We start from the raw sequence: 27,500 nt of genomic DNA on the forward strand, positions 1-27,500 counted from the left end.
AGTCACACTTTTGATTTTGGATATTCATGATTTATCAAACTTTTGAATTTAGAGTATTCATGATTCATAATTAGTGAAACTTTTAAATTTAGAGTAATCATGATTAATCGCACTTTTGGATTTGGATGTTTCACGATTAATCAAACTTTGAATATAAAGTAATTATGAATAATGAGACATTTGAATTTGGATTCTCGTGATTAACCACATTTTTAATTTAGAGCAATTATGATTATTCACAGTTTTGAATTTGCATGACTCATGATTAATCAAAATTTTGAATCTAGAAGCATCATGATTAGTCACACTTGAAGTTATACTAATTATGATTAACCACACTTTTGAATTTAGAGTAATTATGATTAATCATACTTTTGGATTAGGATTCTCATGATTAATCAAAGTTGTTTTAGAGTAATCATGATTAATCACATTTTGAAATTCGATAATTCATGATTAACCAAACGTTTGAATTTAGAAGAATCATGATTAATCGGACTTTTGGATTTAGAGTAATCATGATTGATCCCACTTATGAATTTGGATTAGTCATGATCAATCAAACGTTTGAATTTAAAGTAATCATGACTAATCACACTTGAGTTTGGATTCATTATGAATAGTCAGACTTTTGAATTTGGATTCTCTTGATTAACCACATGTTTTATTCAGAGTAACTATGATTAATCACAGTTTTGAATTTGGATGACTCATGATTAATCAAAATGATTAATCGGACTTTTGGATTTAGAGTAATCATGGTTGATCACACTTATGAATTTGGATTAGTCATGATCAATCAAATGTATGAATTTAAAGTAATCATGACTAATCACACTTGAGTTTGGATTCATCATGATTAAGCAAGCTTTTGAATTTGGATGAATCTTGATCAGTCACACTTTTCAAACACTCATGATTAATTAAACATTTTAATTTAGAGTAATCATGAATAATTACATTTTTGAGATTAGATTAAGCATAATAAAGCTCAATTTTAGATTTTAATTCATTATAATCGCACATTTGAATTTGGTTTAATAATTTTTGAATTTGGATTAATTGTCATTAATCACATATATGAAATGTGGAATCTTTCCTAGATGTTTCACTTGATTGTACTTCATGTGTTTGCTCACAACTTGGTAACAGTTTTATCTAAAGTGCAGTTAGGGCGTATATTGAAGTGAAATTTACCAGTGAGCACACCAGTCGTAGTCTCCTCACTTATCTTTGCACCGACGTATGCGTTGACCTGATTACTGACTAAAATACATTGCGTGATTAATCTGCATACATAGTGTACAGGCCAAAAGTTTGGACACATCTTCTCACTCAATGCTGTTTCTTTATTTTCATGACTATTTACATTGTAGATTGTCACTGAGGGCATCAAAACTATGAATGAACACATGTGGCGTTGTGTACAAAAAAAGCTGTAATAACTGAAAACATGTTTTATATTCTAGTTTCTTCAAAATAGCCACCCTTTGCTCTGATTACTGCTTCGCACACTCTTGGCATTCTCTCGATGAGCTTCAAGAGGTGGTCACCTGAAATGGTTTTCACTTCACAGGTAGGCCTTCTCAAGGTTGATTAGTGGAATTTCTTTCTTTATCAATGGGGTTGGCACCATCAGCTGTGTTGTGAATAAGAAGGAGTGCCCAAACGTTTGGCCTGTACTGTACATGATTAATGTGATCATTTGTTTGTGTCACCAATGCACCGTATTTTTCGGACTATAAGTCGCAGTTTTTGTCATAGTTTGGCCGGCGGTGCGACTTATACTCAGGAGTGACTTATGTGTGAAATTATTAACACATTACCATAAAATATCGAATAATATTATTGAGCTCATTCACGTAAGATACCAGATGTTTAAAATTTCATGGGATTTAGCGATTAGGAGTGACAGATTGTTTGATAAACTTATAGCATGTTCTATATGTTATAGTTATTTGAATGACTGTTACCATAATATGTTACGTTAACATACCAGGCACCTTCTCAGTTGGTTATTTATGCATCATATAACGTACACTTATTCAGCCTGTTGTTCACTATTCTTTATTTATTTTAAATTGCCTTTCAAATGTCTATTCTTGGTGTTGGGTTTTATCAAGTGAATTTCCCTAAAAAATGCGACTTATAGTCCAGTGCGACTTATACCTAGGTTTTTTTCCCTTCTTTATTATGCATTTTCGGCAGGTGCGGCTTATACTCCGTAGAATACGGTATATTGTTATTTTTGACACCCCTAATGTTTACAAATAAAATGGTTGGAAATATTGTGAACTATATAGACAACCAAAATAAGCACACATTCCACATTTTTCATATTTCAATCAATGAAATATTTAATCCACAGTGGACAGTTTTTTTTTTAGAATCATATTCAAATTTAAAGTGGGAAAAATATGATAAAATCTTTTTCTAATTTACTTATAATCGCTGTGTGGCGCCTATGGACTCCCGGCAAGGTCAGGGTGTGCTCATGATGAGGCGGCGGACGGCCTGGTAACGTCCGGCGTGTGTTGCGTAAGATAAGGGAACTATACTGCTTTACTACAGTTCTTGAAATAAGTAAAAAGCTAAGAAGCGAGTTTGCAAAAAGACTGTGAAAAGTGTCTGGTTACCACAGGAGACTGGGGAATATATCGTATGAATATTTTGTAATCCATTAATCATTTCCTCTACGTTCTGTCTGTGCGTGTGTCGAACTTGTAGCATCTCCTCTTTGCATCCTACCGCCTCTCTTGCACAGGAAGTAGACTAATGGCGTTTTATAGGATGGAGAGAGCAAGAGAGAGGGAGGAGGGATGGAGTTCCTTCCTGTGTGGTGTGGTTGCAGATCTCTCATACTGCAGGCGGCCTTCAAACTACACTTTGTACAGCTCCTGTTTTTTGTTTTTTTTACATCTGTAATTTGTGTACAGTAATGGAAAATTAGGACCAGAAAATATACATGATGTATTTTCGAGTAAGTTTTGCCAACAATATAGATATTGTGGATTTGAAAGAAAATATCTTCATTGTAAAAAATAGTAGTATATGGAGGCACTTTGTAAGACCACTCGGCTACACGAAGTATATAAAGTAAAAAAAAAACAGTTAAACTACCAATGATTGTCACACACACACTAAGCGTGGTGAAAATACCCTCTGCATTCGACCCATCCCCTTGTTCACCCCCCGGGAGGTGAGGGGAGCAGTGAGCAGCAGCGGCGGCCGCGCTCTGGAATCATTTTGGTGATTTAACCCCCAATTCGAATCCTTGATGGTGAGTGCCAAGCAGAGAGGTAATAGGTCCCGTTTTTATAGTCTTTGGTATGACTATACCAAAGATTTACCGATCTCAGGGGGGACACTCTAACCCCAATCAGTTAGCTACTCAGGTTGGCCCTCCATTGCACTTGAGGGGAAATTGCACAAACTGAATGGGAATATCTCAACTGATTGAGCCGTCAAAAGGGAGTTATGGCTCACTTGTAGTGACGCCTCTGTACCACTAGGGGACACATCCATACACCCACAGGTTTGCTATGGGAACTAAAAAAACGACAACTATAAGATAATGATCACAAAAGGGACTACAAACAAGGATGACTTGGAGGACTTCAGGTTAAAAATGGCACCCGTTACTTCATTGGTCACATGGTCTAAACCAGACCTGGGTAAATTAGACCCGACCGTTAAGCTTTTCAATCCCAAATTATTTTTTTAGATGTTTAAGATTGAAAGTGTAGCTGCCATTTAGATGTGCAGTGATGTTTTCATATAACCGTAAGTCTTGAATTATACGAACTATTTCAATCTGCGCTTTTGCATGATATACTAGTTGTTATGGTAATCTAATTAGTTACTACGGTAATCTAATTAGTTACTATGGTAATCTATGTGACAGCAGCTCAGACGAGGCACCAAGCAGTGTGGATGGGGAGCGTTTCCAAAGAGTGTCAGCCTGAACTGCGGGTGTCAGGGACAGACGCGGAAGGAGATTTTTACAATAATGTTCTAAAGCTTAGTGTTATATCTGATGCATCAGATAGTAGGTGTTTTGTTTTTTTTACCCTTCGCGTTCATATTTCGCTATGTTTGTTGCATGTTTGTTGCGTTTGACTTGTTTGTAAAATATGTTGATCGAGAGGGGGTGTGACGTTCATATGCAACGTTTCACGCGTCCTCTGCCTGCGCACGGCAAATCTAGGCCGCACACAAAATCGAATAAAAAGATAAGTGCATAACAGTGTGTACATCTGCCATCGCTCACATGTGCGCCACTGAATGCTCAATGAGTTTTGCTTTCGCTCAAAGATTTGAAAAATTGGAGGCAAAATTGTTCATATGTTGTCAATATTCAGTGATTTATCGTTCACAGTTGTATTGTAAATCCTACATTCTGTATTTTCATGTACATTGAGTAAGACAATATAAAATTCCATTCCGTTTTTTAGGTCTGTCGTAACATTTTTAGCATTCAATCAGCCATAATTGTGAGCTTTTTTTTTTACTAGTGTTCCTAAAAACAGATATCATTTTTTTCTCAAAATCTTGCCCCCCGAGGTAAAATAATAGCCCAGGCCTGGTCTACGCCAATCCCCCCTCTTGAGCGATGTCACTTCACAACAATCCCCATCCAATTGCATGTCTTCTGTTACGTGACTTCTGTGAAAACAGGCGTTGGTCAACCAAGCCAAGACGGCAGTTGTACAGCAAGCAGTGCGTGAACTATCTGAGTACAAAAGAGGCTTAAATCTTCCTGCAAATAGTGGTTACGAGCAAAAAGATCTAACTATAAAATGGAATAAATCCCTATACTTTATACCCTAAAATTTGTCGAGTGATATCAATGGTTATACGTTGGTCGCGTTCCCAGACATATCAAACTATTGTGCTCCAGACGCCATCCTATACGACAAAAGATTTGGAAACTTGGAAAAGCATGGAGGTTGACAACTTCTTTGTGTATGGCTGGGTCAAGGAAATCGTTTTTAAGACTCTCCTGGATAAATATGCATTGTTTTTGCTCGGGGGAGGTTGCATTTCATGATTTATTTTTGTGTCTTCTGCTATGTTTGTTGCTGATGCACACACGGTTTATGAGTAGGGTGTTTTTCCCAATTTTATTCAAATTATAACGAGACGTTAATATTGTGTATGTGCTGAAAACTTCATTTATGGTTGTTGCCTTTGGTACAAAACTTAAAGACCTACTGAAATGAGATTTTCTTATTTAAACGGGGATAGCAGGTCCATTCTATGTGTCATACTTGATCATTTCACGATATTGCCATATTTTTGCTGAAAGGATTTAGTAGAGAACATCCACGATAAAGTTCGCAACTTTTGGTCGATAATAAAAAAGCCTTGCCTGTACCATAAGTAGCAGACGATGTGCGCGTGACGTCACGGGTTGTGGAGCTTCTCACATCTGAACATTGTTTACAATCATGGCCACCAGCAGCGAAAGCGATTCGGACCGAGAAAGCGACAATTTCCCTATTAATTTGAGCGAGGATGAAAGACTCGTGGATGAGGAAAGTGAGAGTAAAGGACTAGGAAAAAAAAAAAAGACGAGGGCAGTGGGAGCGACTCAGATGTTATTAGACACATTTACTATGATCATTCTGGAAAATCCCTTAACTGCTTATTGTGTTACTAGTGTTTTAGTGAGATTATATGGTCGTACCTGTACAACCTGAAAGTCGGCCCCGCACTTTTCTTCAGCACCAGTCGACAGGTGGTGGCGATGCCCATCGCTGCCCTTTGCAATGGACCCTCTTTGAAACACAATCTTTCGAAATGATCGCTGCATAATACACTGTACTTTGTGTGTGTGGTCCAATCCAACCGTGTTCGCTTGACATCTCTGTTCCATAGTAAAGCTTGACTGTCATCTTTCAGGAATGTAAACAATGAAACACTGACTGTGTTTGTGTTGCTAAAGCTTCCCACCTTCAGCTTTCTTCTTTGATGTCTCCATTGTCCATTGAACAAATTCCAATAGATTCAGCAACACAGATGTCCAGAATACTGTGGAATTTTGCGATGAAAACAGACGAGCAAATAGCTGGGAACGATGCTGGAACAAAATGTCTTTGACAATCCGTGACGTCACGCGCACGCGTCATCATACCGAGACGTTTCAGCCGGCTATTTCAGCGCGAAATTTAAATTTGAAATTTAGTAAACTAACCCGGCCTTATTGGCATGTGTTGCAATGTTAAGATTTCATCATTGATGTATAAATTATCAGACTGCGTGGTCGGTAGTAGTGGGTTTCGGCCTTTAACTCTTTTAGGTTCTGCTCGCATTTTCTTTCTTTTATTTAGACTCGGCGAGTTGCTGCTTTTCAAAACACTTATAGCAAACATGTGTTTCAAAAATACAAATAATATCAAGATAATACTTCAAAGGGAAATAATAAACAATAAAAGTTGGTGACTGGCTGTCCCATGCTTCTCCCGTGCCTTGTCTTCTTCCGGGTGCGTCTGTCTAAGGCTGCTGCTGCCCATTCCGGGCGGCACGGTGGGCTCTGGGGTTCCTGTAACTGGCCGGCCTGGCTGCGTGGGGCCAGTGGTCCCTTGTTTTCTGGATGCCACACCTGCGGTTTTGGGTTGGGCTTTCTAATATGTTGTACATACAAATACACATATATACTCCCATAAACACAATTATTCATACATATATATATATATATATACATACATACATACGCGCACACATAGGTTACCTACGCTCCCACATACATACACAAATACAGTGCATACATACATACTCAAAGTTCGTACATCCACACGTCACTCATAAGACTCTTGAATGCATCATATTAATCCCCTCAATTCCCCCGCGACCCCAAACGGAATAAGCGGTAGAAAATGGATGGATGGATGGAACTCTCTAATTACTAAAATTCCGTGGGTGAATCATGTAAAGCCACTACATTGGTAGTTCTTAGCGCTTCCATAGCGAGATATAAGTTAGAACTTTACGCTACTTTGTCTTAGAAAGGGCAACAGCAGAGGATGAATGTCCCATAACAAGAAGATAGAGAAAAAGGAGAAGCTTATGTCTACAGCATCGACACGGACTGCAGTGGCAGATTTGCGCAAATTTTCCGGACTTATGCAGATGCCAAATACACATCAGTAGGCATAATAGTGCGAAACAAAACAACAGATAATATGTCTGCCAATGGGGGCCATTTTGCAGTCCTTATACACACAACATAGTGAAACTTGTATCTCTGACTACGGTAGCTGTAATGGGCTGATAATCTATCAAGCGGTGCGGCTTCAAAGTCACACTAAAACATTATAAAACAACTTTGAGTGCTGTGTGTAATGTTCTGTATTCTCAATGGAACAGTTAAAGTTTTGGTGGTATTTACTGGCCTCATATTGCAGTCTACACATATCTCTAACGTGTAACTACCATCTACTGGTCACACTTATCATTACATCATGTACCAAATAAAATTGCTTTGAGGTTGGTAAGCCCAACCAGAATTATTCCGTACATTTGGCGCACCGGGTTATAAGCCGCACTGTCGATTTTTGAGAAAATGAAAGGATTTTAAGTGAAGTGAAATTAATTATATTTATATAGCGCTTCTTTTCTAGTGACTCAAAGCGCTTTACATAGTGAAAACCCAATATCTAGGGTTACATTTAAACCAGTGTGGGTGGCACTGTGAGCAGGTGGGTAAAGAGTCTTTCCCAAGGACACAACGGCAGTGACTAGGATGGTGGAAGCGGGGATCAAACCTGCACTCCTCAAGTTGCTGGCACGGCCGCTCTACCAACCGAGCTATACCGCCCCAAGTGCGCCTTATTGTTCGAAAAATACGGAAAGTGAAATTGTGTGATTTCCCACGGCACACAAGACAATATTTCATGACAAAGTAGTTGTTGAAAAACACTGAGTGACTGCATATGCACACTGCATGTTCAACAACATTGCAAAACACTACACGTTGGAGAGCGTGACAACATCAATGTGGAGGGAAATGAGTGTCTCCATGGTGACAGTTGACACACGCAAAAAAAATCATTTAAAAAGGGTGGTGTGTACCGTTTTTGCACTTGTTTTCAATCGTGCCAAACATTTTAGGATATCACTCGCAGCACACCCACTAATAGTGCACACAATTGTATAGTTTCCACGCGCTATTTAGCACTTGTTATTTGGATCTTAGAAGAGCAGGCCCCCTATGTTTACCACACTTGTTCCTTGCTCGTATGTATGTATAACACGTTCTTTGTGTGTCTGTGCGCGTCTGTGTGAGCGAGTGAAAATGCGGAATCATTTCCATTCTGCTTTAGAGACGGAGCAACACTATGAGAGACACTGCGTGGGAAGAATCTCAAACATGCTCCTGTCGTCTCTCTCCCTGTTTTATCCTTTTTTTCCTCCTCGCCTGTAATTCTCCTCCATACTTCATTTCTCTTGCAGTCCGGCTGTTTTTAAATTAAGAAAAATATGGTCTTATCACACATTCAGTAAATCAAAATGCATCAATGCTAACATTACTTATCAGTCTATTGTCATAGCAGAAAACAAAACAACTGATAGTTTTTTTTTTCTAAAAAACAAAGTTAAGCACTATTAAAGGAAGACAGAGGTGGAAATTGCGGGGACAAGAGGGACAGAGAGAACAACAAGAACAAGACAGAACATCATCAAATATGATAGTAAAAGTGAAAGCAGAGAAGCAGTTAGTAAAGTAAATATTAATAATACAGAAATGACAATGAACTAGATGACGTCACAGGAAAATGGACGGTGGATTTACAGATAGCAAAAATCAGGCACTTTAAAGCCTTTTTTCAGGATATTCCATGATGGATAACATTTTGAAAAAAACTTCGAAATATAAAATAAGCCACTGGGAACTGATTTTTATTGGTTTTAACCCTTCTGAATATATATATATATATATATATATATATATATATATATATATATATATATATATATATATATATAACTTAGATTTATATTGCGCTTTTCTAAACACTCAAAGCGCTCACAGAGAAGTCATTAGTCAGCTTAAAGATGGTTATGTTTATGTCTGACAGAAATATTGTATAAGCTTAGAATATCCTCTCCCTCCATCTTCTGCCGTATCGCAGTGATCGCCTCCTTCTGACTGCGGCAAAGTCAGTTTGCATGCACCTTCAAAACGTGCTAAATATAGATACAAAACAGCGGCCGCAGAAAAGTTTCGAGCTTGATGAATCACACTGCGAGTGCTAAATGATTATATTTGCATCTCCTCCTCCTAATATTGAGGGTGCTCTCATTATAAGCATATACTTACTGTGTTCTGCATATTCTGTACAGGAAGGCAGACACTCAATGGATTGCTCTATTTTGCTCATTTAAGAGAGGCAATTACCCGCATACGAGCTGATTGGATCAGCTTTGCCAGCCCTATCAAGTCTGCATGTGTTTTAATTCGGTAAACTGTTGCTCCCTCCAGTCGAACGTAGCAGACCAAATGTTAGAACGATACAAAATACAAAGTATGGTATTAAAATACAATACAACACAAGATAATTCTCATAGAGAACATAAAACATGTGTTTTGTTACGCCGGTTCGGCATCGTGGTGCCGGGTTCGATTCATCCTCGAGGATGCGTCGAAATTGAACACAGCAAAGGTAAGGTTTAACTATTTATTTGAATAACAAAAGGTGCTAGACAACAAAAATACTGGAGCTAAGAAAAGGCAAACAAAAGACGCTAGCATGAAAGCTAGGATGAACAAATAGTAAACTAAACTGGCACATAGGCACACAAAGGGGAAAACAAAAACATTTAGCATGAGAGCTAAGAATAAATAAAATTGCGCAGCGTGAGGGCTCGCGAGAATAATACAGAAATTGCATGTAAGCAAAAGCGCAAAGCAGACGTACCGTTGTGTATGAACAAATTAGAGTCCCAGGCAGAAGAATGAAAAGAGGAAGGCTTATAAAGGGAAGGTGATTATTTTTAGCAGGTGTGCGGGACCGTGAGTAGCAGGTGAACTAATGAGTGACCATGGTGACGGAACAAACAGGAAATAAGAGGTAGAATGACGGAGTGATACAACAATGGAAACAATAAACAATAATATGAGAAGATCAGAGTACGAATCTTGACATATTTACTAATCAAATAACCTTTGATTTGAACAAATAATACAGCACAGACATATTTACCATATACACCTGCTAACATGCTAGCGGGCTAACTATTAGCATGCTAACGAGCTAATGTTTGGCATAATAACTTCAAAAATAATCAAATTAAATCACAGTCAGAGTACAACAAATTATTGCTTTTAGGTTACCTTATGGGCCACATTCACAAGAGGGGCAAATAAAGCTTTTTGGTGGTTACATTGGAAACTTGAAAGGGAGTTTGTTTTCCTGTGACACAGTGTAGCAGTGTGCATCAATCATTAACGTCCCACACCAAAACACGTTAAAGTTAAAGTACCAATGATTGTTACACACACACTAGATGAAGCGAAATTTGTCCTCTGCATTTGATCCATCCCCTTGTTCACCCCCTGGGAGGTGAGGGGAGCAGTGGGCAGCAGCGGTGCGCCCCCGGGAATCATTTGTGGTGATTTTAACCCCCCATTCCAACCCTTGATGCTGAGTGCCGAGCAGGGTACAGAGCGAACATTGTTTCCGCCATCGAATAAACCCACATACTGTATATTTACAAAGTTATACAAAGTCCAAAACCAGTGAAGTTGGCACATTGTGTAAATGGTAAATAAAAACAGAATACAATAATTTGCAAATCCTTTTTAACCTATATTCAGTTGAACAGACTGCAAAGACAAGATACTTCACGTTTGAACTGGAAAACGTTGTTATTTTTTTGCAAATGACTGCAATGTTTCAAAAAAGCTTGCACAAATGGCAAAAAGACTAAAATAGTTGAGGAATGCTCATTAAACACTTATTTGGAACATCCGATAGGTGAACACGCTAAATGGGAACAGGTGGGTGCCAATATTGGGTCTAAAAGCTGCTTCAATGAAATGCTCAGTCATTCACAAACAAGGACGGGGCAAGGGTCACCATTTTGTGAACAAATGCGTGAGAAAATTGTCGAACAGTCTAAGAACAACATTTCTCAATGAGCTATTGCAAGGAATTTAGGGATTTCACCATCTGCAGTCCGTAATATCATGAAAAGCTTCAGAGAATCTGGAGAAATCGCTACACGTAAGCAACGAGGCTGAAGAGCAACATTGAATGACTGTGACCTCCGATCCCTCAGGCGGCAATGCATCAAAAAGCGACCTCAGTTTGTAAAGGATATCACCACATGAGCTCAGGAACACTTCAGAAAATCACTATCAGTAACTACAGTTTGTGGCTACATCTGTTAGCGCAAGTTAAAACGAAAGCGAAAGCCATTTATCATCAACACCCAGAAACTCTGCCCGTTTCACTGGGCCCGAGCTTGTCTAAGATGAGAAGAGGAACAGTGGAAAAGTGCTCTGTTATCTGACGAGTCCACATTTCAAATTGTTTTTGGAAACTGTGAAGTGAAGTGAAGTGAAGTGAAGTGAATTATATTTATATAGCGCTTTTTCTCTAGTGACTCAAAGCGCTTTACAGAGTGAAACCCAATATCTAAGTTACATTCAAACCAGTGTGGGTGGCACTGGGAGCAGGTGGGTCAAGTGTCTTGCCCAAGGACACAACGGCAGTGACTAGGTTGGCAGAAATGGGAATTGAACCTGCAACCTGTGGACGTCGTGTCCTCCGGATCAAAGAGGAAAATAACCATCAGGACTGTTTTAGGAGCAAAGTTCAAAAGCCAGTATCTGTGATGGTAGGGGGGTGTATTAGTGCCCAAGGTATGGGTAGCATAGACATCCGTGAAGAGACCATTAATGCTGAAAGGTACATACAGGTTTTGGTGCAATATATGTTGCTATCCAAGTAATGTTATCATGGACGCTCCTGCTTATGTCAGCAAGACAATGCCAAACCACATTCTGCACGTGTTGCAACAGCGTGGCTTCGTAGTAAAAGACTGTGGGTACTAGTCTGGCCTGCCTGAAGTCCAGACCTGTCTCCCGTTGAAAATGTGCGGCGCATTATTAAGTCGAAATTACGACAGTGTAGACCCCAGACTGTTGAACAACTTAAGCTGTACATCAGGCAAGAATGGGAAAGAATTCCACCTGAAAATCTTCAAAAATTGCTCTCCTCAGTTACCAAACGTTTACTGAGTGTTGTTAAAAGGAAAGGCCATGTAACAGTGGTAAAAACCTCCCTGTGCCAACTTTTTTGGAACGTGTTGCTGCCTTTAAATTTTAAGTTAATGGTTATTTGCAAAAAAAAAATGAGTTTCTCAGTGTGAACGTTAAAAATATTGTCTTTGCAGTTTATTTAATTAAATATAAAGGATGTAAAGGATTTCCAAATCATTGTATTCTGTTGTTGTTTACGATTTACACAACGTGCCAACCTCTCTGGTTTGGGTTTTGTACAAAAACAATATATAATGAATAGAATAATATATACTCTTCACTAAATGTGTATACAACCACAACAGATGTATATATGTAATATATATGAAATTACTTAAACTGTCCGTGTTGGCAGCAAAACAAACCTTTAGTAGATCGTGCCCATGTTGTGTTATCTCATTAGGTATTGCAGTGATTGCTGGGACATAACAGTGATGGGATTGGTGGAGTGTGTAGTGTGTTCTGTGCTTTCTGATTAGTTTTTACAGCGGTGTGCTGTTGTGTAATTGCACTACATTGAAATGTCGAACAAATCTTTAGCGTTCTCTACAGTGAAGCAGTATGTGGAGGGATCAGCCTCACCTCAAGTGATTTCTATCAACCCGCCAAGTGTTTTTCAAAATGTGCACAAGATTGTTTCTGCTACCAAATGCAGTAGTAATGTAGAGACAGGACTAACAAGTCAATCAGTAGAATAAAGAAGCATGTTTAGGGTAGCAAAGTATCGCCGCAGTGTTGGTGCCTTAAAACTGCCAAATTTTTCGGACTATAAGTCGCAGTTTTTTTCTTAGTTTGGCCGGGGGTGCGACATATACTCCAGAGCGACATATGTGTGAAATTATTAACACATAACTGTAAAATATCAAATAATATTATTTACACATGAACCAACTTTGTCAACATACGTTTCTGACATACGTTCTGATCGACAAAATAGTAATGGATATTTAATTAATTAAAATTAAATAGCTATTATTCATTGAAATAGTGTGTCAAAGGCAAGCTAAAAGGGAGCCGCAGGTTGCAGACTTCTGATCTCACTGGCACTCATTGAGGGCAGATGCTCCCCTTTCCTCTCCCTATGCTATCCTGCTTGCATCTTTGTCTTGTCTTGTCTTAACTTTCTTGTTGCCTCTTTTTGCACTGCTCTCCAAATCTAGACATTGGAACTAATTAACTGGCCTCAATAAATTTGACAAGATCTTGGGTTTGGGGGAACCTACTTGTCGTGATGGAGCGGTTGTTGTTGGACACACCACTGACTCTTGGGAGAAGGAGTGCCGCGTGCCTGGCGACCCTGGACAGGTGAAAATACCCACCTATTCGGAATTATGACAACAGGACATCTGCTGATTGGAGTATGCGTTGCTCTGGTTTGTCGGCAAATTGAAAGTTTTCAAAGTACCCCAAAGCTGCCACAAATGATTGGAATATGCGGGAATAACTGTGGACACTCTTGTAATTTGGATAACATCGGAATGTCTGCCCTGCAGGATGAATTTGAGGACCAGTCATAGACAAATTAAAGTGAAAATCAAATTATATTTTCACTCGCATACAAAACATTCTAACTTGGATTGTTTCCCTGGCTTTGAGACGCTCCTGAAGGACAGTGCAGCAAAGACACAACAAACTCCCTTCTTGTCTCTCATGGACACACGCCTGTTGTTGTTGACTTTAGACTGACTAGAGGCTGCAGAACCGAGACATGCGGCAGGCTTACACACACTCACGGATCCACAAAAAATATACGCCATACACACAAACCCCACTCCCCATCCAACGCCTTTTGACGCGAATCCCTTAGGTGTGATGGACGGCTGGGCAGTGCCTGAAGAGCTGCCGCCTGCTACCGTAGCCCCCAATCCTTCCCCTCTGTTTCAAGTCTCGAGATGTATGTTGTAATATGTATATGTGCTTTGCTATGGAGGTTTTTTCCCACTCCAGACTGGACGGCCTTAGGAGCCAAGTCTAGATTGTATTTTTTTACTCATCCACCCCCAGTGTTAACCTTTTTCCCATCTTTTACAGGGGGGCCTTGTGGCATTCTCTGTTATTTAAACCTGTACACTGTTTGTTGGTCTAATCCTAAACGGGTTTCTACTGAAAACCAAGTTGCGTTGTACTTGTGCAATGACAATAAAAACCTACCTATAAATATGTTTGTGAAAGCTGGTACCATAGCTCAGTGGTTCTCAACCTTTTTTCACTGATGTACCCCCTGTGAACATTTTTTTAATTCAAGTACCCCCTAATCAGAGCAAAGCATTTTTCGTTGAAAAAAAGACATCAAGAAGTAAAATACAGCACTATGTCATCAGTTTCTGATTTATTAAATTGTATAACAGTGCAAAATATTGCTCATTTGTAGTAGTCTTTCTTGAACTATTTGAAAAAAAAGATATAATAATAACTAAAATCTTGTTGAGAAAATAAACAAGTGATTTAATTATAAATAAAGATTTCAATCAATCAATCAATCAATGTTTACTTATATAGCCCTAAATTACTAGTGTCTCAAAGGGCTGCACAAACCACTACGACATCCTCGGTAGGCCCACAGAAGGGCAAGGAAAACTCACACCCAGTGGGACGTCGGTGACAATGATGACTATGAGAACCTTGGAGAGGAGGAAAGCAATGGATGTCGAGCGGGTCTAACATAATACTGTGAAAGTTCAATCCATAATGGATCCAACACAGTCGCGAGAGTCCAGTCCAAAACGGATCCAACACAGCAGCGAGAGTCCCATTCACAGCGGAGCCAGCATGAAACCATCCCAAGCGGAGGCGGATCAGCAGCGCATAGATGTCCCCAGCCGATACACAGGCAAGCAGTACATGGCCACCGGATCGGACCGGACCCCCTCCACAAGGGAGAGTGGGACATAGGAGAAAAAGAAAAGAAACGGCAGATCAACTGGTCTAAAAAGGGAGTCTATTTAAAGGCTAGAGTATACAAATGAGTTTTAAGGTGAGACTTAAATGCTTCTACTGTGGTGGCATCTCGAACTGTTACCGGGAGGGCATTCCAGAGTACTGGAGCCCGAAATGAAAAAGCTCTATAGCCCGCAGACTTTTTTTGGGCTTTGGGAATCACTAATAAGCCGGAGTCCTTTGAACGCAGATTTCTTGCCGGGACATATGGTACAATACAATCGGCAAGATAGGATGGAGCTAGACCGTGTAGTATTTTATACGTAAGTAGTAAAACCTTAAAGTCACATCTTAAGTGCACAGGAAGCCAGTGCAGGTGAGCCAGTACAGGCGTAATGTGATCAAACTTTCTTGTTCTTGTCAAAAGTCTAGCAGCCGCATTTTGTACCAACTGTAATCTTTTAATGCTAGACATGGGGAGACCCGAAAATAATACGTTACAGTAGTCGAGGCGAGACGTAACAAACGCATGGATAATGATCTCAGCATCTTTAGTGTACAGAATGGAGCGAATTTTAGCGATATTACGGAAATGAAAGAAGGCCGTTTTAGTAACGCTTTTAATGTGTGCCTCAAAGGAAAGAGTTGGGTCGAAGATAATACCCAGATTCTTTACCGTGTCGCCTTGTTTAATTGTTTGGTTGTCAAATGTTAGAGTTGTATTATTAAATAGAGGTCGGTGTCTAGCAGGACCGATAATCAGCATTTCCGTTTTTTTGGCGTTGAGTTGCAAAAAGTTAGCGGACATCCATTGTTTAATTTCATTAAGACACGCCTCCAGCTGACTACAATCCGGCGTGTTGGTCAGCTTTAGGGGCATGTAGAGTTGGGTGTCATCAGCATAACAGTGAAAGCTAACACCGTATTTGCGTATGATGTCACCTAGCGGCAGCATGTAGATGCTGAAGAGTGCAGGGCCAAGGACCGAACCCTTGGGAACTCCACACGTTACCTTAACGTAGTCCGAGGTCACATTGTTATGGGAGACACACTGCATCCTATCAGTAAGATAAGAGTTAAACCAAGACAGGGCTAAGTCTGACATACCAATTCGTGTTTTGATACGTTCTAATAAAATATTATGATCGACAGTATCGAAAACAGCGCTAAGATCGGGGAGCAGCAACATAGATGACGCATCAGAATCCATCATTAGCAATAGATCATTAGTCATTTTTGCGAGGGCTGTCTCCGTGGAGTGATTTGCCCTGAAACCGGATTGAAAGGTTTCACATAGATTGTTAGACGCTAAGTGTTCATTTAACTGCTCTGCAACAATTTTTTCGAGGATTTTTTAAACAAAGGGAAGGTGAGACACCGGTCGGTAGTTTACCATGAGGTCAGGATCGAGGTTAGGTCTTTTAAGAAGAGGATGAATAACCGCTTTTTTGAATGCTAGGGGAACAGTGCCCGAGGAAAGTGATAAGTTTATAATATTTAGCACTGATGGACCTAATAATACAAAGAGCTCCTTGATCAATTTCCCAGGAAGAGGGTCAAGTAAACATGTTGTTTGTTTTATTCCATTTACACGTTGTTACAATTCCTCTAATGTTATTTCCTCAAAACGAGAGAAACTATTTTGGAGGGCAGTATCCGCCGTATATACAATCGTATCAGTGTTAATAGAACCCCGTTGTAGCTGGGACGCATTGTCTTTAATCTCCTTTCTAATGACTTCAATTTTCTTACTAAAGAATTGCATAAAGTCATCAGCTGAGTGGGTGGAGCTAATGGAAGGGGTCCCTTGTTGGGTTAGCGATGCTACCGTACTAAACAAAAATTTAGGATCGTTTTTATTACGGTGGATGAGATTTGAGTAATATTTAGCTTTAGCTAAGGTAAGCATGCGTTTATAAGTTATTAAACCATCACTCCATGCTTGATGGTGCACCTCAAGTTTAGTCGTGCGCCATTTGCGTTCCAGCTTTCTACATAATAATTTCTGAGCTCTAGTTTCTTCTGTAAACCACGGGGTACGCTTTTTTGGAGCCTTTTTTAACTTTAGCGGTGCTATGTTATCAATGGTTTCGCGCAGGGCGTCGTTAAAGTTGTTAGTGAGGTTATCAATAGAGCCCACATATTTTGGGAATGGTGCCATTACCGAGGGCAGTAGGTCAGCAAGAGTTGTCGTTGTGGCCGTATTAATTTTGCGGCTGCTATAGCAGTTATTATTATTATTAGTTTGACGAACATGCGTCTGAACCTCGAATTTTATAGGGTAATGATCGGACAATACTTTAGTATACGGGAGTATCGTGACTTTGGAAACGGTGATACCCCTGACAAGCACTAGGTCTATCGTATTACCGCTGCGATGCGTGGGTTCATTTATTATTTGTGTGAGACCACAGCTATCAATTATAGTCTGGAGCGCTATGCACGGTGGGTCCGATGGGGTATTCATATGGATATTAAAGTCCGGCGTGTGTCACTAGATCAGCAACGAACCCTGAGAATTCATTGATAAAGTCCGAATAGGGCCCTGGGGGGCGGTAGATAACAGCCAGCTGTAGAGGCAGCGGTGTGACAGACCTCATAGTAAGCACCTCAAACGATTTATATTTATTATTTATGTTAGGACTAAGGTTAAAGTTTGCGTTGTATATTAGTGCGACCCCCCCAACCCCCCCCCCCCCCACCCCTTTTAAGAGGACGGGCAATATGCGCATGTGTAAAGTTAGGAGGACATGCCTCATTTAGCGCAAAAAAGTCGTTTGGTTTAAGCGATGTTTCGCTGAGACCGATGACGTTAAGATTGTTGCCTCTGATGATATCATTAACTAACAACGTTTTGGGAGACAATGATCTCATGTTTAAAAAACCTATATTATAGGCAGTGGGCTCTTTTAGGGAATTTTTGATAAAATTATCCGTAGTAGCAATATTAATAATGTTGTGTTTATTATGCCCAGTGCATTTAGTATAATTACGACCATATCTAGGAATTGATACGACGGGAATTTTCCGATTGTTTGATTGTTGCTTTGATAAACTGCACGCATCATGGTTAGCCAACTCAGTAGAACGCATGTTCCGATTGTTTGTTTGTTGCTTTGATAAACTGCACGCATCATAGTTTGCCACCTCGGTAAAACACATGTCCAACTCTGAAACAATCAAAGCAGAAAAAACTTGTTCTAATTCAACTGACTCCTTACCCAGACCAGTAGTCTCGCATCTTCCATTTAAATCCGGCTTCAGGATGGAGGGAAGTGGTGTTCTGTGGGGATTAGCCTTCTGCTTTGTTTTTAGCCCCGCTCGACATCCGCGTTTCCGATCACACCGCTGGCGTCTGCTCCGTAGACGGCCCCCGCTGCTACTATACTCCGCTGCTTCACAGGCCGCTGGATGTAGCCGCCGAACTATTCCCGTGCTAGTTAGCAGGTCTAGCAAGCACGCATCTATCAGTCCAAAACGGCCCGATATGTCCACATCCAGAAGTGTCTGGCGGTCGTACGTGATCACGGAGTGACCACGATGTGAGCCAGCCATGAAGTTTGCAGAATTGTCCAGTATTTCTGCCAAATGTTCCATCTTTAGCAAGAGCTCCGCGATGTTGCAGCCCGTCCGGGCGCCGCCATCTTGGAATCACAAAGATTTTTACACATAGAAGTAATCATTAACTTAAAGTGACCTCTTTGGGGATTGTAATAGAGATCCATCTGGATTCATGAACTTAATTCTAAACATTTATTCACAAAAAATAAAATCTTTAACATCAATATTTATGGAACATGTCCACAAAAAATCTAGCTGTCAACACTGACAACGTCGTGGCATTTCTTTTCACAGTTTATGAACTTACATTCATATTTTGTTGAAGTATTATTCAATAAATACATTTATAAAGGATTTTTGAATTGTTGCTATTATTAGAATATTTAAAAAAAATCTCACGTACCCCTTGGCATACCTTCAAGTACCCCCAGGGGTACGGGTACCCCCATTTGAGAACCACTGCCGTAGCTGATGTCGCGTTTCTAGTGAGTCAACAGTGCAATCCATTTTGTGTCATTTGCTGCAACAATCACCTTCCGTGAATATTAATCCAATCTCTCGTCACCAACATAATCTTCTTACTTCTCATATGTGTTCTTCTTTTGACACTCTTCTTTCAACTTTACTGTGTTTATGTTTGGATCCGTTTCTAAATGGGACAACGTGGTGGTTTTGCTTCAAAGATGTCGGTGCTGGTCTCTGGGGCAGGCAGACATTTTTGCTCATTTTAGTTGTTATTCGTTTCTCTCTCTTCTACCTTCATTTGAAGAGAAATGCTGCTTTGTCAGCAGGTCAGGTAGATATTTTTTTCCTTTAGCACTCCCCCAACACACACACACATGCACACACACACACACACACACACACACACACACACACACACACACACAAACAAACAAAAAGTGCACACCGCCACACACTCACACATAATCTCTGCTTTGTCCTCATTTTCCTTTCTCTCTCCCTTCTGCTCTCTCTCTGAGCGTGAAGGCAAACTCAGCAGACCTCCAGGCTGCCGGAGTGCATTCTGGGTAATCCAAGGTGCAAGAAACATGCAACGGCAAGCGGGGGGAGGCTTCCAAAGTTCCGCTCTTGAGGCTGATCTGTGTTACACAACACACGTTGACTAATTTTGTGTCCACTGTTGTCCCAAAGCTATACGTTTGCATCAGCAAAATAGACACTGTGGACATAAACTGAAGACAAAGGGAAGAGCGGCGAGTGTCATCAGCCTGCTTTTATCTCCGCTCTGGTTAAACCTTGCTTCTCTGTGACCTAAAAAGTCAGCCGGCGGAAACTTCAGAGAATCGGGCCTAATTTCACCGTTGCACATCGCCTTCAGTGGGGGAGTGAAGGATCCGAGAAATAGTGTGGAGAGTCACTTAAAAACAGACACAAGGCACCAAGCATGTTCCTCAACTCATCAGTATTGTCGTTTTCGGACTATAGAGTGCACCTAAATATAAGCCTAGGGTTGTCCCGGAACCATTATTTTGGTACCGGTAACAAAATGTTGGTATCGGTACTGGTACTATTCAATACTTTTCTAAATAAAGGGGACCACAAAAAATGGCATTATTGTCTTTATTTTAACAAAAAAAACATACCGTACATGAAACATATGTTTCTTATTGCAATAAAAGATAATATAAATTAAAAAAAATACAAAAAAACATTTGTAACCCTAAAAAATATAGATAATACGCTCCTGTATTTGGTATCATTAAAGTGGATGTCAGGTATAGATCTACCCATGGTGTTTGTTTACATTGTAATATTAGTTTCGCTATTGTCTATGTGTTTATGTGTGTATATGTTGAGCATGTTTAGCTATTCCTCCTCCTGCAGGGATGATACTTGTAAGAAACGTACTTTATTTGTCGCCATGGGGGTGATTGCGAATGAACGTTAGCCGCTAGCGAGCTAGCCATGACTAAAAATACCTCTTCCTGAGGGTGTTTCAGTGTTATAGCTTCACCTTTGTTTTTAGTTTTTAAGCCAAAACGCGTCCATTCTCCCTTTTCTGTCTACAAACTGTGTCTGCTGGTAAATACTCCGTGATTGTGCGCTGCCGAACATGCTCTTTTGCTCGTAAAACCAGCAATGTCACAACGTGACGACGATGCGCCATCATATTTGTTAAAAAAAAGGTGCGGCATTTGATTCATTGGTATCGCGGTACTGTACTAGTACCGGTATACCGTACAACCCTAGCTGCACCCATCAATTTTGGGGATATTTTGTACATTATTGCCCACACAAGTCCATATGCCGTTAGTGTACATACTGAAAAATTAAATATTTAAACAGGCACAAATTTAACAGAAGATTGTGCCTTGAACTTGGCATACAGTGGCCTACTGTAAAAGTCATAGAACGCCCTCATTGTCCTGGCGGTGGATTCTTGGCGCGGGTCTACATGTATAGTCTTTGACTTTGTCGCTGGGCTGATAGCATTTTGCTGTGTTCTCTTCATGACAGGGGTGAGTCCATAATGCTCTAAATGGATGAGTGAATGATTGTGTCAGCGTGTTTGATTTAATGCAGGGCCATTCAACAGGCGGGAAAAATACTACCTACTCAGTGGCCTAGTGGGTAGAGTGTCCTCCCTGAGATTCAAAGGTCGTGAGTTCAAATCCCGGCTGAGTCATACCAAAGACTACCACCCTGTTTCGCACTCAGCATTAAGGGTTGGAATTGGGGGTTAAATCACCAAAAATGATTCCCGGGCACGGCACCGCTGCTGCCCACTGCTCCCCTCACCTCCCAGGGGGTGATCAAGGGTGATGGGTCAAATGCAGAGAATAATTTTGCCACACCTAATGTGTTTGTGACAATCATTGGTTCTTTAACTTTAACTTAACTAGTACGGGAATGACATCATACAGACCCCCAAGTTCAGTTTAAAACTTGGAGGACAAATATTTTAGCAGCAAATTCCTAAAAACACAGGAGTGCTCCGGTTGTATAGAAGAACTTGGGCCACTGTAAACACACTGACAGATCCCTGCATTGACATTTTAACCTTTCTAGCAATACTGATGTCTAAAATTGTGATTTACCTAACTGAGGCGTTCCTCAAGGCACCACTTTAAGTCCTTTCTTATTTGGTGGTTACACATTTATTTGTTATTTGATTTTAGTAACCAAGTTGTTGCTGTAGCATGTTTACTTTAGCAGTCAGCAGTCATTTGTTCAACTTTTTTAGTTATATTAGTGGTGTTCCTCAAGGTACCCTTATAGGTCCCCATCATTTGGACTATTGGACTGGTGGCCTGCAAATTCAATTAAAAAAAACTTGTGAGAGTGTCTTATTTTTGCAGCAGATTCTTTAAAACAGGGAGTGATGTCATAGAGATGATCTATGACTAGGTTTTTTGCAAAGTGCTCCTGTGATTATGACAAAATGGTTAGCCTAAGGTCAAACAGCTGCTGTATAGGACACTGGTTCTTTGGAATATTTAAAATAAAACTAATAATAAGAAGTGTGCCCTATGGATCCTTAGCTTTCTGGAAATGTGGCCCCCAAAACAATAGTGCTGATTTAACAACAGCAACATTTTAATGGGTCCACTGTGACCTGTAATTTTATTGATCTGATGTGACAAGGCTAAATGTATCGGTGCCTTAAAGCTGCAGTATTGTTTGAGCGCGGGAAAAAATTTGCGGCTTATAGTCGAAAATTAGGGTACATGTTTAGGTTTCATCTTAAGGTGATAGCTGACTAGGATTGATCAGTAGTAGTACAATAATGTGGCAAACTTCTGCAAAACATCAACAAATAAACCAAATAAATGTGTCCAACATGGCAGAAAGAAAACCTAACTCACTGGGACAGAGACCAGGAGATTGTTTATTCTCCTGTATGATGTTTCATTGGTGATATGTGTTACTCTCTTCCTTCAGAGTGCAGCGGCAGCCCCCAGCCCCGTGCTTGGGAGCCTACCCCCAGGAGAGGGCATGCCAGTGGGTCCGGTCCCTCCAGGATTTTTCCAGGTGAGCGTACAGTGCAAACATTTAGCAGAGCCACGTGAGGGCGCCAGTTGTGCATTGATTTGCTGTCTGGATCAGTCCGACCTGGATGCTTGCATCCGACGGGCAGATCAATATCTTTCATTGGCCTTTTTTCCAGTCCAAGCTTTCAAAAAGTCACTGTCGAGTTTTCCATCTCCTTTAGAAAAGCTGATGAAAAGCTTTCTATCAATAACCGGCAAGTACATATTGTCACACAGATTTAGATGTATTTGCATTTTTGTGTGTGTTGGTTAAATCTGTGTTACTGCACACAACGACAATTAAAGGCTTAATTGTAATCCAAATAGACGTACATTTGAGTTTGCACATTTAGACTTACCTGATTAGTACAGGAGTTCTTAACCTTTTTGACCTGGAGGTCCAACTTTTCCACTACAGTGGGGACGGGACTCACTCAAATATTCACACTGAATTAGTCATCTTACTCTTGATCAGGGTTGGGTTAGTTACTGAAAACCAGTAACTAGTTACAGTTACTAGTTACTTTATTTTAAAAGTAACTAATTTACCTACACCAAAAAGTAATTTGTTACTCTGAAAAGTAACTATTTTGTTACTTCTTTAAAAAAAAAAAAAAAAGTCTCCCATTAATGCCTTTTCAACCTTCATTTCAGTACTGTTATTGCACTGGAGAATAATACAATCTGTTGATCAACTTGACATGCATTTGCAGCACTGAACTCTGCTAAGCAATGTGGTCTACATACAACACACAAAGACAAAGATATGTTTCAGAGGGCCAATTTATTTTGGGCCAGAGCAAATTAACAAAATTATTTTAAATAACTGCAACATAACAGACCTGTGATGAGGTGGCGACTTGTCCAGGGTGTACACCGCCTTCCGCCCGATTGTAGCTGAGATAGCCCCCCGCAACCCCAAAAGGGAATAAGCGGTAGAAAATGGATGGATGGATGGAACATAACATACATAAGTAACAAACCGCATAATAACAACATGTCACAACATGTCACAACATGGCAGTAAACCTGGCTTCACGCAAGAAAGGCACACATGACATAATTATATGTCATGTCACTATATACCGCACACATACTGCTATAAACATGCATAACCAGGCATTTTTTTCTCTCAAGGAATTGTGAAATAAAATCATGTCTTCAGGAGATCAACACTGTACTGGAGTCCAGAACACTCTACGCATTTCCCCAGTTTTAGTTTAGAGAAAGGAAAGATTGGCCTGGCCCACTAGGACCCCTCTTTATGTTTGTGAACTTTATAGTATATACATTTAGAGTTATGTGATAATAAAACACTCAAGAAGTCTAGAATGAAAGAGTATATAAGATAATTGACAGAGTGTGTGTACCTTCAGTGATGAATGATGAGCAGAGGCAGAGTTTGGAGAGTTTTCTTTAGCTCGCTTTCCATTTTTATGTGTTCACTGTCCTCTGTGTCCATTTATTTGGAAAATGTTTTCGTGCCATTTGCTGTTTGACGCCCGCTATCATGCTAATTAGCTGCCTGAAAGCGGGTGACTCCACTGTAGAAATAACCTGCATGTCTTCTAGCACATACGCTGCAATGGCTATTTCAATGTTGTCCTGGCTAGCAGTCCCTCCGTTAAAATCCTTAGGTGGAGGTTGAGGTGGAGGTGAAGAGGCATCGGAGTCTGTGTCTCTCTACTAGCTTCGTCGAAGCATGTTGCTTTTGTAGCTGTTTCAGCAGATTTTAATCGCTGTTTTGGGCAGTAGATGGGATCTTTGATCCAAGACACAACTTACATTTAACTAAAATGTTCTTTTCTTTGTGCTCAACAAGAGAAAAGTAGTGAGAATATCTCCATGTTAAGAAACTCAGCTTCGGCTACGCAATGATGTCTTGTTAATAAACACAGACACGCCCCCCCCCCGCACACACACACTCACACACACACACAAACACACACACACACACACACACACACCACACACACACAGCGCCCCTCTTCTGTTCCTTGTGACACAGGAAGATTCAGAAGGACGACACCGCCGCTCTCCAATAAAACACACTCAGATCTTCTCAGTTTCTAGCCGATACAATATAAAATATAACATTAAATAACGCAGTAAGGCATCATGTAACTTAGTCACTGAATATAAAAAATAACGCGTTAGACTACTAGCTACCGACAAAAATAACGCTGTTACAGTAACGTGTTACTAAGTAACCCGTTGAATAAGCGGTAGAAAATGGATGGATGAATGGATGGATGGATGGAACCACGTGTTAGTCACAAAGACCATTATCAAGGCTTAGGTTTCGCTGATTAAAAGCAAATAAATAATTACAACAAACATTAAAAATATACTGCAATAGAATGGACTTGTAACAAGTGATGAAAAATATATTTACATACAATCACTCAGTGCTAAAATAAATACTTTCTAACTAAGTTTATAATAAATAATATGTATGTTCTTTAAATAAACAGTCAAGGACATTTTAGTTCTAAAGAAAATACAGTACTTTAGTTTTAATTTTTGCGCTATAGAAACTACTCTGACTTTAGCGCCATACTTTTTTGTTTGTTTGATACAGAGCTGTCTAAAGAGAGAGTATGGCCAACTCGGTTTTAAAGTTTGTAGCAAACATGTCTTCGCGTGATGGGCTTTTGACCATTTAGAGCAAGGGTGGCCACACTTTTTCTGCAGGCAAGCTACTTTTCAATTGACCAAGTCGAGGGGATCTACCTCATTCATATATATAATTTATATCTATTTATTTATGAAAGATACATTTTTGTTAACAAGTTAAAGATGTTTAATGATAATACAAGCATGTTTAACACGTATAGATTCCTTTCTTCTCATGAAGACAAGAATATAAGTTGGTGTATTACCTGATTCTGATGACTTGCATTGATTGGAATCAGACAGTAGTGATGATAAAATCCACATTTTCAAATGGAGGATAAAAAAAGTCCTCCTTTCTGTCCAACACCACATGAATGTGGTTGTTTTTTGGCATCTTATTTTTCCAGCTTCCATACTCCTTTTTATACACTTTACAAGAAATACATTGGCGGCAAACTACGTAGCTTGCTAGCTTGTGCACGCCAGCTTTCTGAGAATCTTATTTTGTTAGCGCATGCAGGATGAAGCAGGGCTTTTATTGTAAAGACAGGAACTGTGCAGTCAGTCTTTACAGTTTTGATGGCAGGTCCAGCGTGAGAGTCTGTTGAAATAAAAAGGGTTTCTCGCCTTCCTGTCGGTCATTTTTTCTTAATAATTATATGGCAGCAGCCAGCGTCATCTCACAAGACCCTTGTGTGTCGTGAATGTCGATTAAGTTACAAAAGTGACGTCTTGGAAGATTGATGATCGGCAGTTTTAGGTCTATTTTTTTAATGCCTGGCTGGCGATGCACTGACACACCCTCCGCGATCGAGCGGTAGATCGCGATGGAAGTAAAGAGAGTATTGCCAGAGGATCTCCTAAATAATTGGTCAAAAAGCCCCTCATGTGACTATGGGCCCCATGTTTGCTACCGACTTTGAAACCAGGTTGGCCCTACTATCTCCTGTTTGATACTGTCATTACTGCCACAAGTGGTGGAAAAGTGAATTACAACTGAGTACCTCTGCGGCCCATACGGACCACAGCTAAGAAACGGGTATATTTTGGCGGCCCTCTAGGGCACGCTCCGGGCCCACTCATGGTTAAGAAACACTGGATTAGTAGACCTGTTAGTTCGCCCCAATTCTTAATTCTTCATCTTATCATTGAGTCTGCAGTGGCAGAGCCTGAGCACCTAAGGGTTGACAGAAACAGCACCGCTCTCAGGTCCAGCATCAATGACCTTACAGATGCTGATCTGAAAGAAAGAACAAAAAATCCTGCAAACACACTTTTTCTTCTCAGAAGCTGTTAATGCTGCAAAAAAAAAGGCTGATTTCCATCGTGTCTTCCTTTTTTATAAGTAATGGTCAAGTTATCATACTTTTTTTTTTTAATCAAACTAATACCTTCATGTTTACTTCCTAAACATTTTGTATTAGTCATTTATTACTAAACAAGTACTTTTTCTCACATCATTCTTCATAGTTCAGAGCATGATTAGGCATAAGGAATTCAATACAGAGCTCCAAACCAATACAAGAACTTGGTTGCCCTCTAGTGGTTGCATTGTTATCTACGTCTCAAAACTAATTTACAGTGTTGTTTTTACACTTGATATAGGTTCCAAAGTGGGGTGTGCCAATTATCAAAGGGGTAATGTGAATACAATTAATTTAAAAAAAAACAGTGTGATGACATCGCTGTCTGATTTTCACAGTAAAGCGCTCCAATGTGCCATGTAAACACAGATCTTATTGTTCTTGCACAGACAAAGGTGCTCCAAATTGATCTGTGTGTTATATGAATACAGGAGGTTTGCATGATTATGTTGTTCATTAGGAGTGCTTCATCTTAAAGATTTCATTTATATTGCAAATGAAATCAGCTGGTGGTCTTACAAGGTGTTCTGACTAATAATTGGTGCATTTTCTGAGCTGTGAGAGCCTGTAGTTTGTTTATTGACTGGATTTACGAACGAGTAAATGTGAACTTCCCAATGTTTATCACACAAGCCAGAGAATTCACGCACTGCTCCTGAATAAGTTAACAAATACTGTATTATTTATTAAAGATAAACTGTGATAAAACTCCAAACATATGAGATAACTGCAATGAAAAACAAAACAGTAGTAATAAACCAGTACATACGAGGATATCTATATAGCAAAACAGCTCAAACAGTGTAGTGCTAGGTGTGA

General features: G+C 39.9%; 1 protein-coding gene across 2 annotated transcripts in view; it reads left to right on the top strand.

The window, feature by feature from the left end:
* The window catches only part of ssbp2a (single stranded DNA binding protein 2a), a 192,971-nt gene that overhangs the window by 142,371 nt on the left and 23,100 nt on the right, over positions 1 to 27,500 (top strand). For both annotated transcript variants that reach the window (XM_061906332.1, XM_061906330.1), the window contains one exon: positions 22,613 to 22,702. In XM_061906332.1, coding sequence (XP_061762316.1) covers positions 22,613 to 22,702 — 90 coding nt within the window. The remainder of the gene's footprint in view (positions 1 to 22,612; positions 22,703 to 27,500) is intronic.

This window comes from Nerophis ophidion, linkage group LG07 (genome assembly GCF_033978795.1).
Source record: "Nerophis ophidion isolate RoL-2023_Sa linkage group LG07, RoL_Noph_v1.0, whole genome shotgun sequence".
Classification (NCBI taxonomy): domain Eukaryota; kingdom Metazoa; phylum Chordata; class Actinopteri; order Syngnathiformes; family Syngnathidae; genus Nerophis; species Nerophis ophidion.